The sequence below is a fragment of the Mytilus edulis genome, chromosome 9, assembly GCF_963676685.1.
Source record: "Mytilus edulis chromosome 9, xbMytEdul2.2, whole genome shotgun sequence".
NCBI classification, from domain to species: domain Eukaryota; kingdom Metazoa; phylum Mollusca; class Bivalvia; order Mytilida; family Mytilidae; genus Mytilus; species Mytilus edulis.
The window spans coordinates 5,243,669-5,263,009 of record NC_092352.1 but is presented as its reverse complement, the minus strand read 5'-3'; the positions used below and the strand labels follow the sequence as shown (position 1 = coordinate 5,263,009).

General features: G+C 32.8%; 1 protein-coding gene across 1 annotated transcript in view; it reads right to left on the bottom strand.

Moving 5' to 3' along the window:
* Positions 1-481: 481 nt before the first annotated feature.
* Positions 482-19,341, bottom strand: part of LOC139489405 (uncharacterized) — a 51,931-nt gene continuing 33,071 nt past the window's right edge. Inside the window, exons 12-25 of the mRNA XM_071275722.1 lie at positions 18,584-18,721; positions 17,044-17,146; positions 16,086-16,306; positions 15,155-15,385; positions 14,208-14,664; positions 13,342-13,481; positions 12,090-12,323; positions 10,302-10,490; positions 8,653-8,813; positions 7,340-8,030; positions 6,784-6,913; positions 5,473-5,726; positions 2,654-2,828; positions 482-1,946 (exon numbers count right to left, since the gene is read on the bottom strand). Coding sequence (XP_071131823.1) covers positions 571-1,946; positions 2,654-2,828; positions 5,473-5,726; positions 6,784-6,913; positions 7,340-8,030; positions 8,653-8,813; positions 10,302-10,490; positions 12,090-12,323; positions 13,342-13,481; positions 14,208-14,664; positions 15,155-15,385; positions 16,086-16,306; positions 17,044-17,146; positions 18,584-18,721 — 4,500 coding nt within the window. The 3' untranslated portion in view covers positions 482-570. The remainder of the gene's footprint in view (positions 1,947-2,653; positions 2,829-5,472; positions 5,727-6,783; positions 6,914-7,339; positions 8,031-8,652; positions 8,814-10,301; positions 10,491-12,089; positions 12,324-13,341; positions 13,482-14,207; positions 14,665-15,154; positions 15,386-16,085; positions 16,307-17,043; positions 17,147-18,583; positions 18,722-19,341) is intronic.

Below are 19,341 nucleotides of genomic sequence, written 5' to 3'. Positions count from 1 at the left end.
ATATATCAGTACTTTCAGTGACAGTAGTAAACCAAGACAACATTAAAACAAAATGTAAAAATCACTCGGAACGGACTTGACTATCAATTCGATACGAACCACAAAAAAAAAAACCACAAAACAAAATACGACCTAAAATATGGATCTACAAATGCTTGCAATTGAAACCATTTTTAAATCCCTTGCCTAAAAATGGTAATTTGATATCGATCGAAACATTTAGCATTATGTTTAAACTCATTAAAGAAACCAGGGTTACACATTCTATAAGCCATACACGCGTTTCGTCTAAAAAAAACCCAACATAAGTGAGGCTCGTATCAAAAGCGTTAAAATGCAGAAAATTAAAGTATGAAGTTGAAGACCATTACAGACCCTAAATATCAATAAGGTAATTTTTTTCTGGACTTAAACATCCGTAATGTATTATATGTATCAAGTCACACAAGGGAAATAATTTAGATTTAACCGAGAAAAAGACTTTTTAATAATAGGTAATTTAATAAAAAAAAAAGTACAATGACACACTTAATACTTATGAAACATTTCTCAAACAATGCATGGTTCATCTTACTGATAAATACGTCTTGCTCGTTCTTTCTTTTTCGGTAGGTCTTCTGTCGGTTTTACCATATCGACCTGTTGTGTCTCATCCTGACGTGTTACTACTATTGTCTTTGTAAATGTCTTACTTGATATATAATTACGTGATAACTTCAGCCTGTCTTTTGTTGTGGTATTATTTGATGCAATAATGTGACCAACAGCCTCTCTCAAGAAGCTTGCTACAATGTTAATGATGCCGTATGTGGACCGCACCGGCTTTTTCCTAACTATTGTAATACCTACGTTTAATGTTGCATTCATCATCGTCATTAAAATCCACAACAAAAACAAAACGAAGAAAAAGTAATAGGCTCTTCCCAGAACTGGCTCCACAGAAAACAGATCTTTGATGCTGTTTTTACCGATAATAGCGTTAACCAATGTTGTTGATGACACAAATAAGTTTTTGTATGTTTCTAGATGCCTGCCAAATATTAAATGCCCAAAAGTTACAAACGCTACGTACACCATCATAAACATTACAAAGCATCCACAAAGATCACGGCTCACGTGAGCAAGTACCTTGCCAAATTGGTTAATTCTTTCATTGTAGCTGAGAACTCGCATGATTCGGATAGTTGTTAGAAATATAATAAATGCCAAAAAAATGTTGAACAGCTCGTCCCATGACGCAATATGACTAAAGTTGACGAATTTATTCTTATGATTTTCCCATTCTTTCATTGCCATATTAATCATTATCCATCTTCCAATATACATTATGGTAGCAACAAAGAATAAAATTATGATTAATATGTCAAGAACATGCCATAATTCTTTCCACATCTTCTTACCGTATCTCCGAAACCAAATATATTTATGAACAGAAAATACAGTTATTCCAATCAGTACAATAATTTCACAAATAAAGATAAACAAACCAAGACTTCCGACATGTTGGTAAGGTCGAAACGGTTTGATTAATGTACTTGCAATGACCCCACCTGTTTCAGGAAATTCTGTCAAAAACGAAATGAAAACAAAAACATTGTCATCTACGTTATACAAAGTGAATTCTGTAAATATGGCTCTCGTTTTACGATCTATCCATGTGTATCTATACAAATCATTGAGAACTAGACGTGATATGTTGTAGTTGACAACAAATTCTGCTATGTATCCACCACCGCCATAGGTAGAATGTAATCCTGTGACCGGAAGTCCCCAAATATCAACAGACGACACAAAATTCCAGGCAGCATATGTCATATTATATACAGTTTGACCTCTGACGCAAGGGCGAGACTCCCAGGCAACACAATAGTTTCCATTATCTTCCCCGGAAATAGAATATTCATCATAACAGGTAAAATTACCCCAAAACTGTGTCCTACATGGTTCTGAAAAAGTTAAATAGATATAGGAAGATATGGTTAGGTGCCAATGAAACAATTCTCCATCCAAATAACAATTTATAAAGGTAAACCATTATAGGTAAAGGTACGGCCTTCAACACGGAGCCTTGGCTCACACCGAACAACAAGATATCAAGCCTGCTTATATATTACATTACTTAATAATAATATTCATATAATATTTAGGAATAAATAAGTTGCACCTTTATATGTCAGGACAACACTCGATTGAATATAAGAAAACCAGTCAAAACCATTTGATAGCTAACTTATTATATTAACTTTGTTTTTTCGTATAAAAGCGGCGTTTTTGTGTTGGTCCAATGTGACATTTTCTATTCACTTTTTCAAATTCTTCTGAACTATGTGATGACTGTCAGTCTGTAGGTTTATTTCTTGTATCATCATCTAAGTATTGTTTACGTATGCATATATTATAGCATTTGAATGTCTAAGTTGGAGCGTTCCTGATAATGGTAAATCTAGAAAAGGGTGTCGGATGCAAACAAACTATATATTGTTATTTTCATTCACTAGTGAATACGAGTATTGTTTGATTTAACTTTGCTTAAACAATAAAGAAGTAATCGATGCCAGAATAAGCTGCAATCTTCAATTGTATTAGTCCGAGCTGGTCATTTAATTTTTTGGACAAGTAATACTCATAAAGTTGTATATATTATGTATCGTACCTTCAGCTGCTCTTAATTGTCTCAGTCTCATTGGACCAACACGGAAATTGACTTGGTCTTGTACATATAATCTTTTATTGGCTTTCAGTTGATCTCCATTGTTATCGTACCGTGGAAAAAAAAATGGAATAAGAGTATCATCGATCCATGTATACAAATTAGATGCAGTTGTAACCTGTAAAATATTGTAATAGTTTATGATATATAACAGAAGTTATCAGGTAATTTGTACATTTTTTGTCTTACTGAAACATATTGAATTATGAAAGATTACTTAAGCTACAGATACATGACATATATATATATATCATTAAGTTTGTTTTCTACAATTATTATATAGGTTTGTCATTTCTTTCAAGACACAAACCATATATATATATGTAACACTCAGAAACATGTCCTTCCTCCCAAACGTGTCCGATTCCCCCAAACGTGTCCACATCGACGTCACTGAACTGCAAAAACATGTCTAGTTGTCAAAGGGCGCCAAAGCGTGTCATTTGTATAAACGCTCAAACGTGTCCATTTTTTAATAACCCCCAATCGTGTCCAATCCCCCAAACGTGTCCATACCAAGCTTTTTTTATTTTACTGGAACTATCATTCGTATTCATATTATAAAAACGTAGGTTATTTGTGTGGTTTTTTTTTATTATTATTATCATTGTATACTCATTTTACGATCTTTTACTATTTCATTAAAAGATTCTTTTTCTATGCGCATTAAAATGTTTATAGCATTTCACTCTTTATAATGTGCCATACGTTGTATTTTGGAAGGCAACATTTTTGTTAATTTCTGCAACTTTTATTTGAAACGGCCTCTATATTACATAACAGACATTGAAGTAGTTTCTTACTTCAAAGTCATAAACAAATCGGTCTTTACTCGCATTTATTTTTCTTTAGATTAAAATCCAAACTAGTGGTCATCCCAGATAACCGTAAAAATAAATGCCCAATTTTAAATTCCCGGTTTGATAATATAACCTATCTACAGTATATGTCGTTAATATAATATCGTTCAAATAACGAATGAAATATTTGGCACTGGACATAATTTCTCTTGTTCTGTGTCTTTAGTGACGCTCGTAACCTAAAATTTATTAAAAATTAGAACTGTTAAAAGAAGATGGGAGGTCAATTCGACTGAAAGCCCACCGTGCAATATTCTGATTAATATAAAAGGCATTATCGGAGTTTATTACTTTAAAATAATTTACATAGTAAACTATTAAATCAACTGTATTAGAATTATTTTTATGTTTGCTTTAATGCATATGTTACATATTAAATTTTCAGTAATGATAATCATTAACAACCGGCATTGAACAAGTTAATGCTAATAAATTACCACTTCATCGACTGTGTCCCCCATCATAGAACTGCCGTGAACGTTATTGATGTCGCGTTTAGGACATGTATTAGCGCTAAAAGACGCGAGACTTCTTGCGTTTAAAAGTGGACACGTTTGGGCGAATAACAATAGTATCGGGCACGTTTGGGGGTTCTGAAATCGGACACGTTTGGGGAATATTGAATATTATGGACACGTTTGGGGAGAATAGACACGTTTGGGGAGAATAGACACGTTTGGGGGAATCGGACACGTTTAAAGGGGAAGGACACGTTTGGGAGTGTTACATATATACAAATGACGAACCTATATAATAAAAAAAATAATTGTAGAAAACAAACGTAATGAAAGGTAAAGAGCAAGGTTGAAAACTCAAATTTGTTTTCAATTCTGAAATTATTTTGTCCAACATGTTTTCAGGAATAAAGTCCTATAACTCTAGCATGATCAAATTGGGGAAAAAAATGAAAATCACAAAAATAAGGAACTTTGAGGAAAATTCAAATCAGTAAGTCTCGAATCAAATGACAAAATCGAAAGCTCAAGCACATCAAACGAATGGACAACAACTGTCATATTTCTGATTTGGTACAGTTCAAGTTGGAAATGGGTAAAATCTAAAGATAAAAAGATTTCAGTATGGTGTACGTGGGATGCAGATTTACACCTGATAAGATTCTCCAGGTGCACTAAAATCCAAGCCGTTATAAAGTAAAATGACTGCTCGGTTATTATCGATCAAAACAGTTCAAAGAGAAGTTGTATAACATTAAAAAAAAGTGAGCTGAACCTCAACATACCTTAGGCAACTATGTCTATGGTTGAACACAAATAAATAAGCTTTATAAGAATGTTTCTTCGCACATGATTTGAACGCTGATTGGAGTATAATAGATGAGATTTATGCAGTCGATACGAATTTCTGACACTAATTTTCAACTCTTGTGTTTTTGTATTTTGTATTTTGGGGTAGTTTTTGTTAAAGATGTCACTAGTAAGTAAATAGATAGCAACACCACCTTATTCGTTACGTTCGCCGCGACATAGCCTATTGTGCTGAAGTAGCGTTAACCTAACTTGTCTCTTGTCACAACGTTAACTCATTACATTATAGAAGTGTCAATAACTTCTTTGCTGCAATCCCATGCCTCAGCATCGGATATCTCACGAATTTAAATGTCCAACTAATTACAAAAAAATATAGTCTTTGTATGCCGATATTGCCAAATCCACGAAATCAAATATCAACGAAAGTGCAAGTTCCCTCAATGCACGAAAATAGATGCCCACGAAATTATATAAATCCACAGTATGGGCTTTACTCATTGTTGAAGGCCGTACGGTGACCTATAGTTGTTAATTTCTGTTTTTGTGGTCTTTTATGGACAGTTGTCTCTTTGGCAATCATACCACATCTTCTTTTGTTATATCCACAGTACTTTAAACAGGAAAGACAACTAACCTGATCATATTTCAACGTTGAACCTCCAACTGAGATGCTATTCGATGTAACAAGCTGCTGTTCTAGATGATTTTTTACATTATACCATCTCGGATCCCTGTTACTAAAACTGACACAATACAAAACAGCAAGGAATATCATATATAAAACTAGCTCTATAAATATCTCTTGCATTTTAAGGCGCTGCTGTCTTTTTTCTTTTAATCTAGCAACTGTTTGGGATTTCAATGGAGCTTGCGTGGCTTTGAACACATCTTAAAAGACATAACAAATAAAAATTATGAAAAGTAATATATCATTCTGACATTTGATTTTGTAAGGTTTTATTGACTTCCCACCTTCAGTAATATACCTGTTAGTTCTGTATTTGTGTTTCTAATACTAGTAATAGTAAAATATCAGATTTTCCAGAAAAAAACGTAGTCAAACTAAAAACCAAACACTGTTCTCAGGTATTTCGTGTACTGATAACAAACTCCTCTACTTTTCGAAGCTGTTCTTATATAATTTATCATCGTTCATGTATCAAGATGTTTTCTCACCATGTGTTGTTGCATAGTTTACTTGGTATACAACTCAAATGTCAATACTAGGGTTAATAAATCTAAAAGAAGATAGAATGCAAGTATGTTTTAGTACTGATCCTTTTATTTCCTTTTAAAAATGTGTATTTGAACTTAAAACAGTAGAACAAAAGGCCCGAAGTAGCCTGTGTAGCTCAACTAGATCCATGTGAATTTTCAATAATGGCCAGTATCTAACTACTAAAATAATTCATGACTAAAATGTCGATTTTTCTAGAAGACCAAACCTAAGAAACTAATTTTTGACAAATGTTGTACTTAAATGAAATGACGGTCAGAAAATTTCCGACTTCTGTACAGATTTTGTCTTGCTCATTCATATTGTATGCTTGATAATATTTTCTTCATCTTTTTCATTCTTTGAAAGAAAAACACATGAATTTAGGTCTTTTTGGTCAAATCGGTCTTTATGTGTCCGTGGTATTCAAACGTTTGGTTTGAAAATTTCAGATGAAGGTAAAAGTTATCAAAGGTACCAGGATTATAAGTTAGCACGCCAGACGCGCGTTTCGTTTACATAAGACTTATCAGTGACGCTCATATAAAAAACTATAGAGCCAAACAAGTACAAAGTTGAAGAGCATTGAGGATAAAAAAATCTAAAAAGTTGGACCAAACATGGCTAAAGTAATCTATGCCTGGGATAAGAAAATCCTTTGTTTTTCGAAAAACGGAAACGGTTGATATATGTCGTTAATATTCATCGTTCAATATAAACAAATATTACCTAAAAGATATGACAATGGACTTGCTGCACGTCTTTTGGTCTCTAGAAGAAGTTTTTCTCTGTCGTATTTCACAGTTTTCTCCTTGTAATTTTTTACAATCCAAGAGAATATGACTGACATCAATATAATCTAAAAAAAAAAAGGTATACATTTGTTTTTATATAAAACAAAATGTAATTATTTCAAAGAGTTCTTACATATAGCTGTAAATTCGTCAATGATAAAATCAGCTTTTAAGGGTCTTCGTTCAGCTAGCTATATATTGATAATTGCATTTGTAACCTATTTGTTTTAACTGACAAGAAGTTTTGCTTCCGACGTATAAAGTAAAATAACAAAAAATAGAGAGGTCCTAGGAAAATTTAAGGTCCATAAGTAACTGGCAAAATTACACAACTCAAGCACACCAAACAAATGGATAACAACTGGCATATTCTAACTTGCATTGGTCCAGCCATTTTTATTTATAGGATAGTGTTTTTATAACTCCTTAACAAGGTCATTAGAAATATTGCTAACTATTATACATGTGAAGTGAAAGCTAGATTATCTTACCTTAAGGGGGTCAACTAAGAACATCGATTCGATGAATGACATAAAGAAACATAGCAGCCATTCCTCTGACTTTGTCTTTCCCCATTCCATGCTATAAAGAATTAGGAAAAACCCGGATGTAAAGACGGCTAATGTTACTATTCCCCATGCTACATATCTACACCAAAACGGAAGTGAAAATTGAGTGTCGTCTGTAACATCTGCATTAGGTTTGACTTCTTCATCGGATTTTAGTGTCATTCCAGGATTTTCTTTAGTATTTGTTAAAGTTTTCTTCTTATTTCTTGAACGAGGTTTGGAACTTCTGAACATATAAGATACTAACAATATTGGAGGTGCCGCAATCATTGCACTTATAAGTGAAATGTATATTCCAGAAAGTGATAATTTGATTGGTCCAATTGAAATGCGACTTCCAGTATTTTGTCCATAAAACATTGCATTTGATATCATAGTAAGAAACAACAATGTCAAACAACAAGCCAATCTTTCTATCCTTGTAAAGTTGCTGTCTTCAGGTCGAATGGCAACTGATAACCATAAGTGATTGTCTGTTGTGTTTTGTCTAGTTTGTTCGTTAAATAAAAATGAGAATTTGTGTTTATCCAGCTTATCAGAAACAGGAATAGCACAATCAACGCAGCCATCATCGTGGTCCAAAGAAAGCCATTGATCACATATAAACATATATCTGCCAGTAAAAAAAAGAAGGACGATAAAACTTTTATTGGCACCTTTAATTTGAAATTATAAAGCATTTATGATCTACCAATAAACATCATTCAGTTAATAACAAGACATTAGCATGTACATGATATACAAGATAAGTATTTTTGTCTATTAGAATATGTTCTGAAATATTTGTATTTCAGTTTAAAACCAAGCATTTCCTTTCATCTCGATTTTGTTATTTATATTTACAGTATTTGTATTTTCCAAGAGTTTTTAAAAACAACAAAAAATGCTACATGGTGTATTCAAAATATGTTTTTGAGTGATACCTTCGCCAATAATCATTTCGTCTATAAATTATGTGTCAAATGACGATTTGATTCAATATATGTCAATTTGTACATGGTTATGACATCATAGTGATGCGCTTAAGTTATCATCTTATTGCAACCATGATTATTCAATAAAATGAACATATAAAATCTGTTCTAATAAATTTACTATTTTGCAATTTTCATGGGCCACAAATGGTCTCTTTCATTTTTCCTTCACCATATCACTACAAAACAGAACAAAACACAAAATATTTTTATGCAACTTATTATTCATTTCAGGAGACAAAATAATTTTGTAAGATTTACCTTTCACTGGTTTGGACATCCTCCAGTATGATTTTATTAAGATACCATGATGCCGAATTTCCTTGTCCACTATTATCATGCCAAATTTTTAATACTGTTGGGTCATTTATTGGTTTAGCAACGCTCATGACAAATTTCCGGATGCTACCAACATCAAAACCCTATAATATAAACAAAATCACTTGGCTAATCCCGTCAAATAATATTTTGTCTGTCCGTAGCCTCGTCAATCATTATTTTGTGTCACATCTCATTTTTTGCTATTGTATGAAAAAAGAGGGACGAAAGATACCAAAGGGACAGTCAAACTCATAAATCTAAAACAAAATGACAACGCCATGGCTAAAAATAAAAAAGACAAACAGAAAAACAATAGTACACACGACACAACATAGAAAACTAAAGAATAAACAACACGAACCCCACCAAAAACTAGGGGTGATCTCAGGTGCTCCGGAAGGGTAAGCAGATCCTGCTCCACATGTGGCACCCGTCGTGTTGCTTAAGTGATTACAAATCCGGTAAATAGTCTAATTCGGTAGGTCATATTCATGAAAGGGAAGGGGATTGTAGTTACGACGTAAGGAACATATCCGATATCATTTGTGAAACGGTTATTCCATAACGGTCAACCAACTCGTGATGGCGTCCGTAAAATTTACGAAAGGATGATTTCAACTTCACCATTTGGAACTCTTGGTTTAATAGCTTCCTTGTGAGCAGCAAACCTCTATCAAGAAAATCATGATAGGAAATGCAAGCACGGGAATATCGTATCAATTGGGAGATATATACCCCGTATGCAGGTGCTGCTGGAATGTTGCTACTTAGAAATGGAAAGTTCACAATTGGAAAGCTGAAATCATCTCTTTTGTCGTAAAGTTTTGTTTTCAACCGACCCTCATTGTCAATTTCTAGATGTAAGTCAAGATATGAAGCCGACTTAACTGTATCTGTAGTATCCTTTATCTCTAGTTCGATTGGATAGATGCGTTCCACATAGTCACCAAATTTTGAATTGTTTAGTGAAAGAACATCATCTATATAGCGGAAAGTAGAGTTAAAGGATATTGCTAACTTCTTATCTTTCTTCCTAAGAAGTTCCTGCATATCCGGTGTTCATGGCAGACCTTTGCACTGCTTCCATTAAGATTTGCAAAATTTTTAATAGACTACGGACGGCTAATATCTAACAACACATATATCTATATATAGATTTGTTTGCTGTCGACTTCAAATCAAAGGACAGGGAACAAACATGATTCCTCCTTTTTGACATTTGTAGTGTAATGTATCGTATCATTTGTTTAGATCGTGAAATGAACCGTAATTGTTAAGAATAATGTCCTCTTTTCTTCTGTTTTTAAAGACAATCATATCACATTTTGTTATCAACTGTATTAAAAAATGAGAAGTAAGATAATTATTCGTTAAGGTTCATCATAACAAATTGACAACTATGGCCGTATTTTCACCTCAAAAACTATGCTAGGCCTTAAAACTTTCAAAACAGCACAGGTATCTGTACACTGACTTGGTTTTTGATGTGAAATGCGGCCATATTTGGCCATTTGTTATGATGAACCTTAAGTTATATTTTATTATCCTACATATAAATCACAAGAACCATGAGCAGACAAAATACTCACTCGATGTGTTTCGTCATCTAATAGTCGTACATCTGGTTCATAAAAATGACTTTTCTTTGGTTTGCCATCAATTATCATGAAACCTATTCTAGATTTTGTTCCAGAATTTCTGTGTAGTCCTGTGAACACCGTCAGAATGTACAAGTAATCGTCGTAAGGACCGTTGTCACTCAGGTATGATAAAGCCCACTGCAAGATATACATTAAGTGTATTTGGCAAAACCCAGCAATTTTGGTCCTCAATGCTCTTCAACTTCGTACTTTATTGGCCTTTATAACTTTTTTGAATTCGAGCGTCACTGATGAGTCTTTTGTAGACGAAACGCGCGTCTGGCGAATATACTAAATTTAGTCCTGGTATCTATGATGAGTTTAATTATTAACACTTATAATAAGGATTCGGTGATTTTTTCCTTCACTTTGATAAAGAAGCTATTCTTTTATTTCTTTATAATAAATAGAACGTTATTGAAATAGAAAAAGAAATGTTTTATTAACCCACTTATGGACCCTTGAAAGTTTCATACTATGTCTATGATTACAATGATTTTTGTTATGACAATAAAATAGTAATAAAATAAAAAAACAACACAATAGAACACTGAATAGCTATCGCATGCACATGGAAGAGAAAGTAATCATGTAAGACAATCAATAAATGTGTAAAGATTATTCCCCTTGAACAGTATCTAAAACTTTGAAGACTTGGTGTTCAGAGTTGGATAAAAATGAAGCTCCAACTGATTCGATATTTTTGTAGTGTCTCTCATGTACACGCACTAACTAACCAATAACTAAATATTTATGTACAGTTCTTCGATGGTGTAAACTTCCCACTAACACCATACACCATTTCATCATTCACCCTGTGACATTACACCATACACATTGCACCATAATGCAATTTTATTTCAAAGAAAACGTGCCACTAATGAATTATTCATTTATCTTAAAGAAACGAATTTTGATCACAATATTCAACTTTGTACTTGTTTGGCTTTATAAATATTTTGATATGAGCGTCACTGATGAGTCTTATGTAGACGAAACGCGCGTCTGGCGTACTAAATTATAATCCTGATACCTTTGATAACTATTGTAAATCAATGTATAAAATTAAAAATCAGTTCTCAATGTTTTGCATAATTTCAAATGTCATACACCATTCCCGATCGCACTTTATACCATTAAACCATTCGCCTTACACCACAAACCATTGCACCATACACCTTCTACCATTTCACCATATGCCATACACCATTACACCATATACACGTTGTTTTGGGGAAATTTACACCTTCCAAGGGCTGTAGATGATGTTTAAATTGCAAAAATTGGATTAACACCTTTACAAATTCGACTGCAGTTCATACATGTTGATTAATTGATTGTTGGTTGCTAATACCAGTGGTAATGTTTCATGCATGTTGAGGAAAAAAACCAACTGACAAATAGATGGAATAAATAGGTCCGGGATGAAGGTCAAAGAAATTTGAACTGCCAAATGGAAGATGAGGATTAATCGGATAGGGACAGAAATTTGGCTTGCAGCAAATGAAATGTATATTTTTAGAATGCATGCTATCATCATCGAATGTGCTGCCATAAGCTTTGTTTCTCCTTTGTTTTCATTTTGTGTTATTCACTTTATTTGACTTAATTTCTCTAAATCAATCTTATCATTTACTTTTAATATTGTGAATTTTACCGATTAACATATACACTTCTTTTTTCGAGAAAAGTATATATACATTGTATAATGTTGTATAAATAAGCAAATTACATTACCCTTTTGTGATCCTTTCTGTCCTGTCTGAATGCCCATACACACAACAAAATATATAACAGTACTAGGGATACAACAGTTGCAAATACCGCTGCATTGTTTTTCAAATCAAACTTTTCAAAAACACTTCCAAAATCGATCGTGTTTGGAGGCACGTAAAACGTTGTGGCAAAACTATTTCCTGGTGGATTGGAACACTCACAAACAGTCTCATTGATAGTTGATGCAGAAGAAAGCTAAATAACAGAAACAAATTGGTGTATGAAGTATAATTGATTAAATCCATGAGTATAACCCCGACCGGAGTGGCTGACATAGTGCTCGGTTTTATAAAGTTTGTATTAATCAGTCTTCAGTTTTCATTGTTAATGTGATGTTAGTGTGATGTAGACTGTTGTTTGTCTTTACCATCTCCCTGAATTTTGAATTCTGTCAATCCGTTTTGTTATTTATTTCTTCTTTTTAACATGACATTAAAAAAAATAGTTTGTATTGTCAAATACTCAATATGAATTTAAGGCCTGCGAAGCGCGGTTTTCGATTTACTTTCGTCTGGAACCCAGAAACCCATTCCTTTAAAATCAGCGAATGTAACAATACACGAGGAGCTACAAACTAAACAGGCTGAAATTTACAGGATTACATAAACCAACTCGAGGTCAACTTTGTCCATGGAAGGTCAAATCTTCTTAAGCGATCAACCGTAAATCCAACCAATGTATATAATTTATCAAGTCAGTCCCAAAGATATGACTACATGGTTGCATGTTATACCTTTGGGACAGATATAAAGTTCACAGCAATATTCTCCAGTGCTAGAAAATTATTTTATTATATAATTCTTCTTTGTTCGAGTGTTGGAATTGTTATTATCAAGTTTCAGACAATTATTGCGATTTCTTAAAGAAAAGATTAAACAAATAACATGCCATGATGTCTCCGACAAAAAAAAATCATTGTTGCTTCTTGTAAAAATTTGAAAGCGATATAGGCATAAAATAAGTCCACGTAAACCTAAATGGCAAACAATAAATCGCCTGCTGAAGAAAGAGTAAGTTATATGTCTATGAAATATATTTTTATAAGTCCAGCATGTCGTTTCGATACGCATTATTTTTTAACATACCCTATCAGGAGCAAACAGGGCATAGGGTTAGAGTGCAACAAATATGGAATAACTTTGTGATGGAATAAATACCCTATTGAAATCGGACTACATCAATCATAACAGAACAAGGGTTCCCATAATCATACCTGACATGACGTTTTGTCCCATTTCTGCTCTACAGTATCCCATACTCTACAACCAACCGTAGCACTAATTATTTTATATTCAACGGTAGTAGTTCTCAATGATCGTCTTCGCCTGGTTAATGTAGGGTCGGAAGATGTTTCTATCATTAAAAACTCAAGTATTATTATGTTATCAACCAAACAACAATAATACACATTATAATAAACATAATTTTGAAACCAATATTTATTTTGTATCTAGTTGTGTGTTTTATTGTACTTATGTCGATTTGCTCGGTCTTGTTCACATTTTGTTATCTTGAGTTTTTCAATATAGTATAACAAATTAATCTTTAAAAGAAAAGATGTATGATTGCAAAAGAGGGACGAAAGATACCAGAGGGACAGTCAACCTCATCAATTAAAAATAAACTGAAAACGCCATGGCTAAAGATTGAAAGGACAAACAGACAACAATAGTACACATGACACAATATAGAAATCTAAAGAATAAGACAATTAGACAACTATCCACTTGAGACAAATGTTGTAGAAGTATATGACCATAGTAGGATCAAAGACAATATGAGCAGAACCTATTACATATGGTACGTTACAAAAGTATTACATACTGTTTATATTTGACTTAGCAGGTTGATTTGCATATTGCAATACTCCTTTAGTACTTGTAATTTCAAATGTTTCATTTATTGATTTGAAAACGTTTTCTTTTTTCTTTTCCCGTTAGTTATCTTTGGGTTTAAATGAAGTGTAAACATTCTTGAAAACAAGAAATGTCTTAAATAATCTTAATGATTACCAATAAATGCCATTTCTTACACGTGTGTTGGATTTTTTCTCTATTCCCATAAGTTAAATAGATATACCTTTTTGAACAAGGACTCCAACATACACATTTGTCGGGGTGGTGTATAGTCCACCGTCAAGTATTACTTTTATTTCGCTGGTTGATAACCAGTCGCTGGATTCTATAACTTTCTTCCAGTCATATTCGTCTTCCGTTGGAGGTTCTGTCTTCCGAATGGAAATAATGTGATTGAGATGGTTTATTGGGCTATTTATACTGATTATCAAACTGTCCGCAGGTGTCTTCCAGTACATTTTGTACACTAGCATCTGTGAAGTGGTCTCATTTTTATCAACTGGAATGGCTACTTTGATAGTTTTTCTTGTTGGTACTAAACCAGAATTCTGAAGTTTGATTTTCGATGGTATTGCTGAGTTTGTTGTATGGCCTTCTCCCACTGACACAGTAACGGTCTTAGATGATATGAACTTAGACTCCTCATCCCACGAAAATGGTGTGTGGTCATATAATGTTACCTTTTCAGAAAAAAACACCATCTTCAGTTATATAGAAAAAGTAGGTTAGACACTTATGTGATCCATAATAACTCGTGGATATAAAAAAGAAGATGTGGTATGATTGCCAATAAGACAACTGTCAATAAGAGACCTGATGACACAGAAAGTAACAACATCAGGTCACCGTACGACTCTACTGCAACTATTTCTTTTTTTGTACTATCATTTATAGGTTTTGTTGATATTACTACATTTGTATCAACGATTAACAGTAGTAGATCTATACAATTTGTCATATAGCACACATATTTCGATACTTTGCATCAAGCTGTAAATATCCTTGAACTCACACAGGTTGTTAACATCATGAACAGACATAACAGAATCGAAAAATATCTACAACACAATAAGGATGATATTTTTTTACGTTTCCCTTTCTTTTGTTTCGATATATAGTTTTGACCAATCATTAAAATTACTGTTTAAAATCTCTTATTAATGTTTATACCTGTATGGCTTGCTCTTGTGTAGACTGGGAATTTGATTCTACAAAACTTAAATTTACTTCATTGATTTGAAACCCTTTCTGAATCAATTCTCCAATCAGTTTCTTGTCTTCAGTGGAATTGATGTGTCCATTTTGAACATACACAGGCATCTGTTTACGATAGTTCAACATCTGAAGCACGTGGCCTAAGTAGGAAATACTGTCCAATAGTACTTGAACCTCGTTTTGAACCTACATAAAGAATTTGTTCAGCATAGATTGTCAAAATAAACTACATTTAAAGTCAAACGTTCAGTTGTTAAAGCTCACGAAAATAAACTTAAATTCAAGACCATTACAATGTAAGAGGGAGTATTAGTCTGCTTTATATGATGTCAGAAACAACTCGACAAGAAAATAAAATAAAACAATTGGATCAAATAAGAATTCCAATTGTTTGTTGAAAAACACACCTCCAAAACATAACGAATAGGTATATATGAACGTCACTAAATACGCCTTTTTTTTGTGGCGTTGATCTTTTCATGTGGTGAGCAGATAGTAAGTTTTCCGTTTCGATGTACTTTGACGTTGTTTTTTTTTTGTTGTTCAGTGTTTCTGTTGTTTCGTTGTTTTACTCATACAGTTGATGTTTTTCGCTTTGTTTAAGTTTGTAACCTGGATTTGTTTTCGGTTCAACGAATTTTGAACAGCCGTATACTACCTTTGTCTTATCTTTTGCTTTCACGATTTTTTTTAATATGTCCAACAATTGTGAATAGCCGAAGTGAAGTATTTTCTAAATAAACTTAAATTGCAATAATGATTTTTAACAAACACAAGTACCTATAGTACCTATACTATATGCTACTTTGTGATAGTGGTGAAATTCTTGTACAGCAAATTAATCTATATTTTAACAGTGTAAAATAAATCAGCTTTGATTGCTTACATCGTCATTTTTTATATCTGCATCCAGTGCATTCTTCATAGCGACCTGTGAAGCAATAAATGCTCTTTCTGCAGTCGTCAGATCAGCATTGTTTGGTTCCGATAACTCCTGTCTGCTGGAAATATCTGACATTATGGTATATATATCTAATGTTGTTGGTGTATTCACTGATGTCTTGGGTAATATGGCTTCCAAAGCATTGTTAAGGACCCTTAGCATACCTGAAATGATCGTATTTGTTACCAACATTAATTGAGAGATGTGATTGAAGTGAGAACAATTTTGCTACTGGACGTTTTAAAAATAAAAAATCATGTTCGATATTTGTAACTTGAGGGTGTATATTATTTGTTTTAGAACTGTTAACTTACTATATAAATAGGTTCAGGGATACTGGATATTTTATATAATTATCAAGAAACTAAAGAAACTCTTGTTTTTTCATATTCCTTCCTTTATTTCGAAAAAAAATTAACAGATATTTAGATCAACTGCAAACTGTCTAAATGTCTTCACTGAAGACTTGCCAAATTTGTTTGTTTAAGCTGGTCATAGAAATGAGAGGATTAGCTAGCATTTAACCAGGGTTGAGTTCAATATCGTAGCAGCTACGTAGCGGCTACGTAGCTGCTATCAATATCTATGTATCAACTAGTCTATAGCTACACGTTCATTAGACCAAATCTTCCTAGCACTACGTAGCTGCTACGATATTGAACGCAGCCGCGGTTTATACATTTTCTACACAATAAACTGCCTGTAATAATGTCAGATGTTTTACATTCGTTGGTGTGTGAGAGCTTTAGATTTGTCCATTTTATAATAGAATATAAAGGTATTTCCGTTTTAAATTTTTCGTGGAGTTCATTATGTCATAAATCATATATAGTTATAGGAATATGTGGTATGAGTGCCAGTTCACAATTTATAAAAATCATGTTTAGTTTTAAGATATTACCTTGACACGTAGAAATGTAGTCTTCATACTTGGGATATGTCTCATTACTGGTCAATTTTACAAGTTTTTCCAATAGACCCTTATTTCCTTCAAATGCCTTGGACTACAAATTGTACAAATATAAACCAACTATTATCATAATACAGAATTACCATGTTTTTAAGAATATATTTTTTAAACCATAGAAATTATTAAAATATAAATATGTATATGTAAGTCTAACAATAGAACTTTAAACACAAATATTTGGCTGAAATGAAGTACTGAGATGAAGGCAGTACGATGAGATGTGAAACAACTACACCCCTTACGGCTACAGATTACCGCTGTTCAAAAGCCATCAATCGATTAAGAGATACAAAAATCCGGGTTACAAACTAAAACCGAGGGAAACACATCAGAACAACAGAAACACTTCGATATTTGACTATCTTGCCAGTGTGTGTGTGTATGTTTTCTTAATTTACAATTATCTATACCTTTCACACTAATAATCTACCAAATATACTCATTTCTGTAGGGAGCAGCCCCCTTGATTTAAGTTGGGTATAACATTCAATCTTTTTTCACATTAAAAGAAAGTATTCAAGAGTCGGCAAAAGAGAAAAATCAGAATTTTGTGGAATACATATATATATTTCCGTAGTTTAAGTGGCATGATCTCAGAGAAAAAAAAGTAATTTTAAACCATAGGAAATATGATTAATTTCTATGTAAATGATTTGAAGTATTTGATTTCAATAATCGTACGAATTCATTTATCCCATCTGCTTCTTGCTTCATGCAATAAAAGAAATGTGCGTAGTATAAGTGGAAACTAACGTTTATATACAAGAAATGTATTTACCAAGTCAGGAGTATTACAGTTGTCTGTCATTGGTTTGATGCGTTAGAGCTTTTAATTTTACAATTTGATAACGGACTTACCATTTTGAATTTTCTTCGGGGTTCGGTATTTCTGTTATTTTACTTTTTGTATCTTGATTAATGAGTTTTATTCACTAAATAATGATCAGTTAAGAGTTGTTCTTAAAATCATTTAAAAAAGAATGTCCCACTTGAAATTGCTCAGTAGAATGTAGTACAAATTCCTACAGAACTTACATATAATGAATACTTTTATATTTTCTTGTTGTTTGACACACCCAGGAATAATAGCACATTTTGGTTTTTTTTTTCTCATCGGCAAATCCGATACCCTATGGTATGTAAAACAACATTATTACGTAACAGTATTTGATATTTATAGCAAATTTCAGTTAATATTCTACTTACTACCCATATCCTGATGTCTTGTGATAGTATCGCATCTTCAGATGTAATAAAATTGAAAGAATTACCGAAGCTGTCTAAATCCTGATTTTTACATACTGTCTGAGTTGGAGTTAACATGACGGGTGATACATGTGTAGAACAAAGTCCCTGCCCTTGTAATGCATCAGCCGTTCGCGTTCTTTCTTTTGTTTAGTTATTGGGATTCCTTTTGCTTTGTTTTTATCGTAATTTTTATCTAGTTAAGAATAATAAATAAAAAACATACGGCTGAGGAATTTGCAGTGAAAAGCTTGTTTCCAATAATTGTACCAATACTATTAGCAACCTGGTCTAAATTCACAGTGGATGTTCCATCAACTGCATTAGATGTTGCAGCCAGAATCGTAGAAAAAGTTGTCAATTGCTAAAATAAATTGGATCAACCATAAGCTATAGTGAAACTTTTGAAATGGTAGTTTAGAGTTTAGGGTTAAAACATTGTATATTGTAAGTGTATATATTCGAATACCTTTAAAGATAACGATATAAAAAATATGTTTTTTGATGCAATATTCACAATAGTGAATTGTATAACCCTTTTTATTTCATTTCATGTCGATTAATAAAGTTTATTCCTGTTGTTATTACCAATAATCCTCCTTTCCATCAAAAATTCTCTATTTGAAAAATTGCGGAGCATTTCTGAAATGTAAGGAATGATAAAAACAACAACAGCGATAAGTTGAAATACTGTTGAGGAAAAGGTTCATGCACACATAATAAAAAAAAATATGCTCGGTATATGATAAACTAACACATGAATATTCGGAAAAAGCAAACCTACCAAAATAATTTGACTCATTGCCATGTAACATATACCACCTTCTCTTTAAAAAGAAAAGAGTAATTGGCCAATTTTAAGAGAAATCTGAAAATGATAAGAAAATTAAAAGCGTACCTGATTTTAAAGAAGGCAAATCGACAAAAACGGAGTCTCAAATAACCGTACCATTTTTATTCATTAGAAAACAAAATTCCATTTGA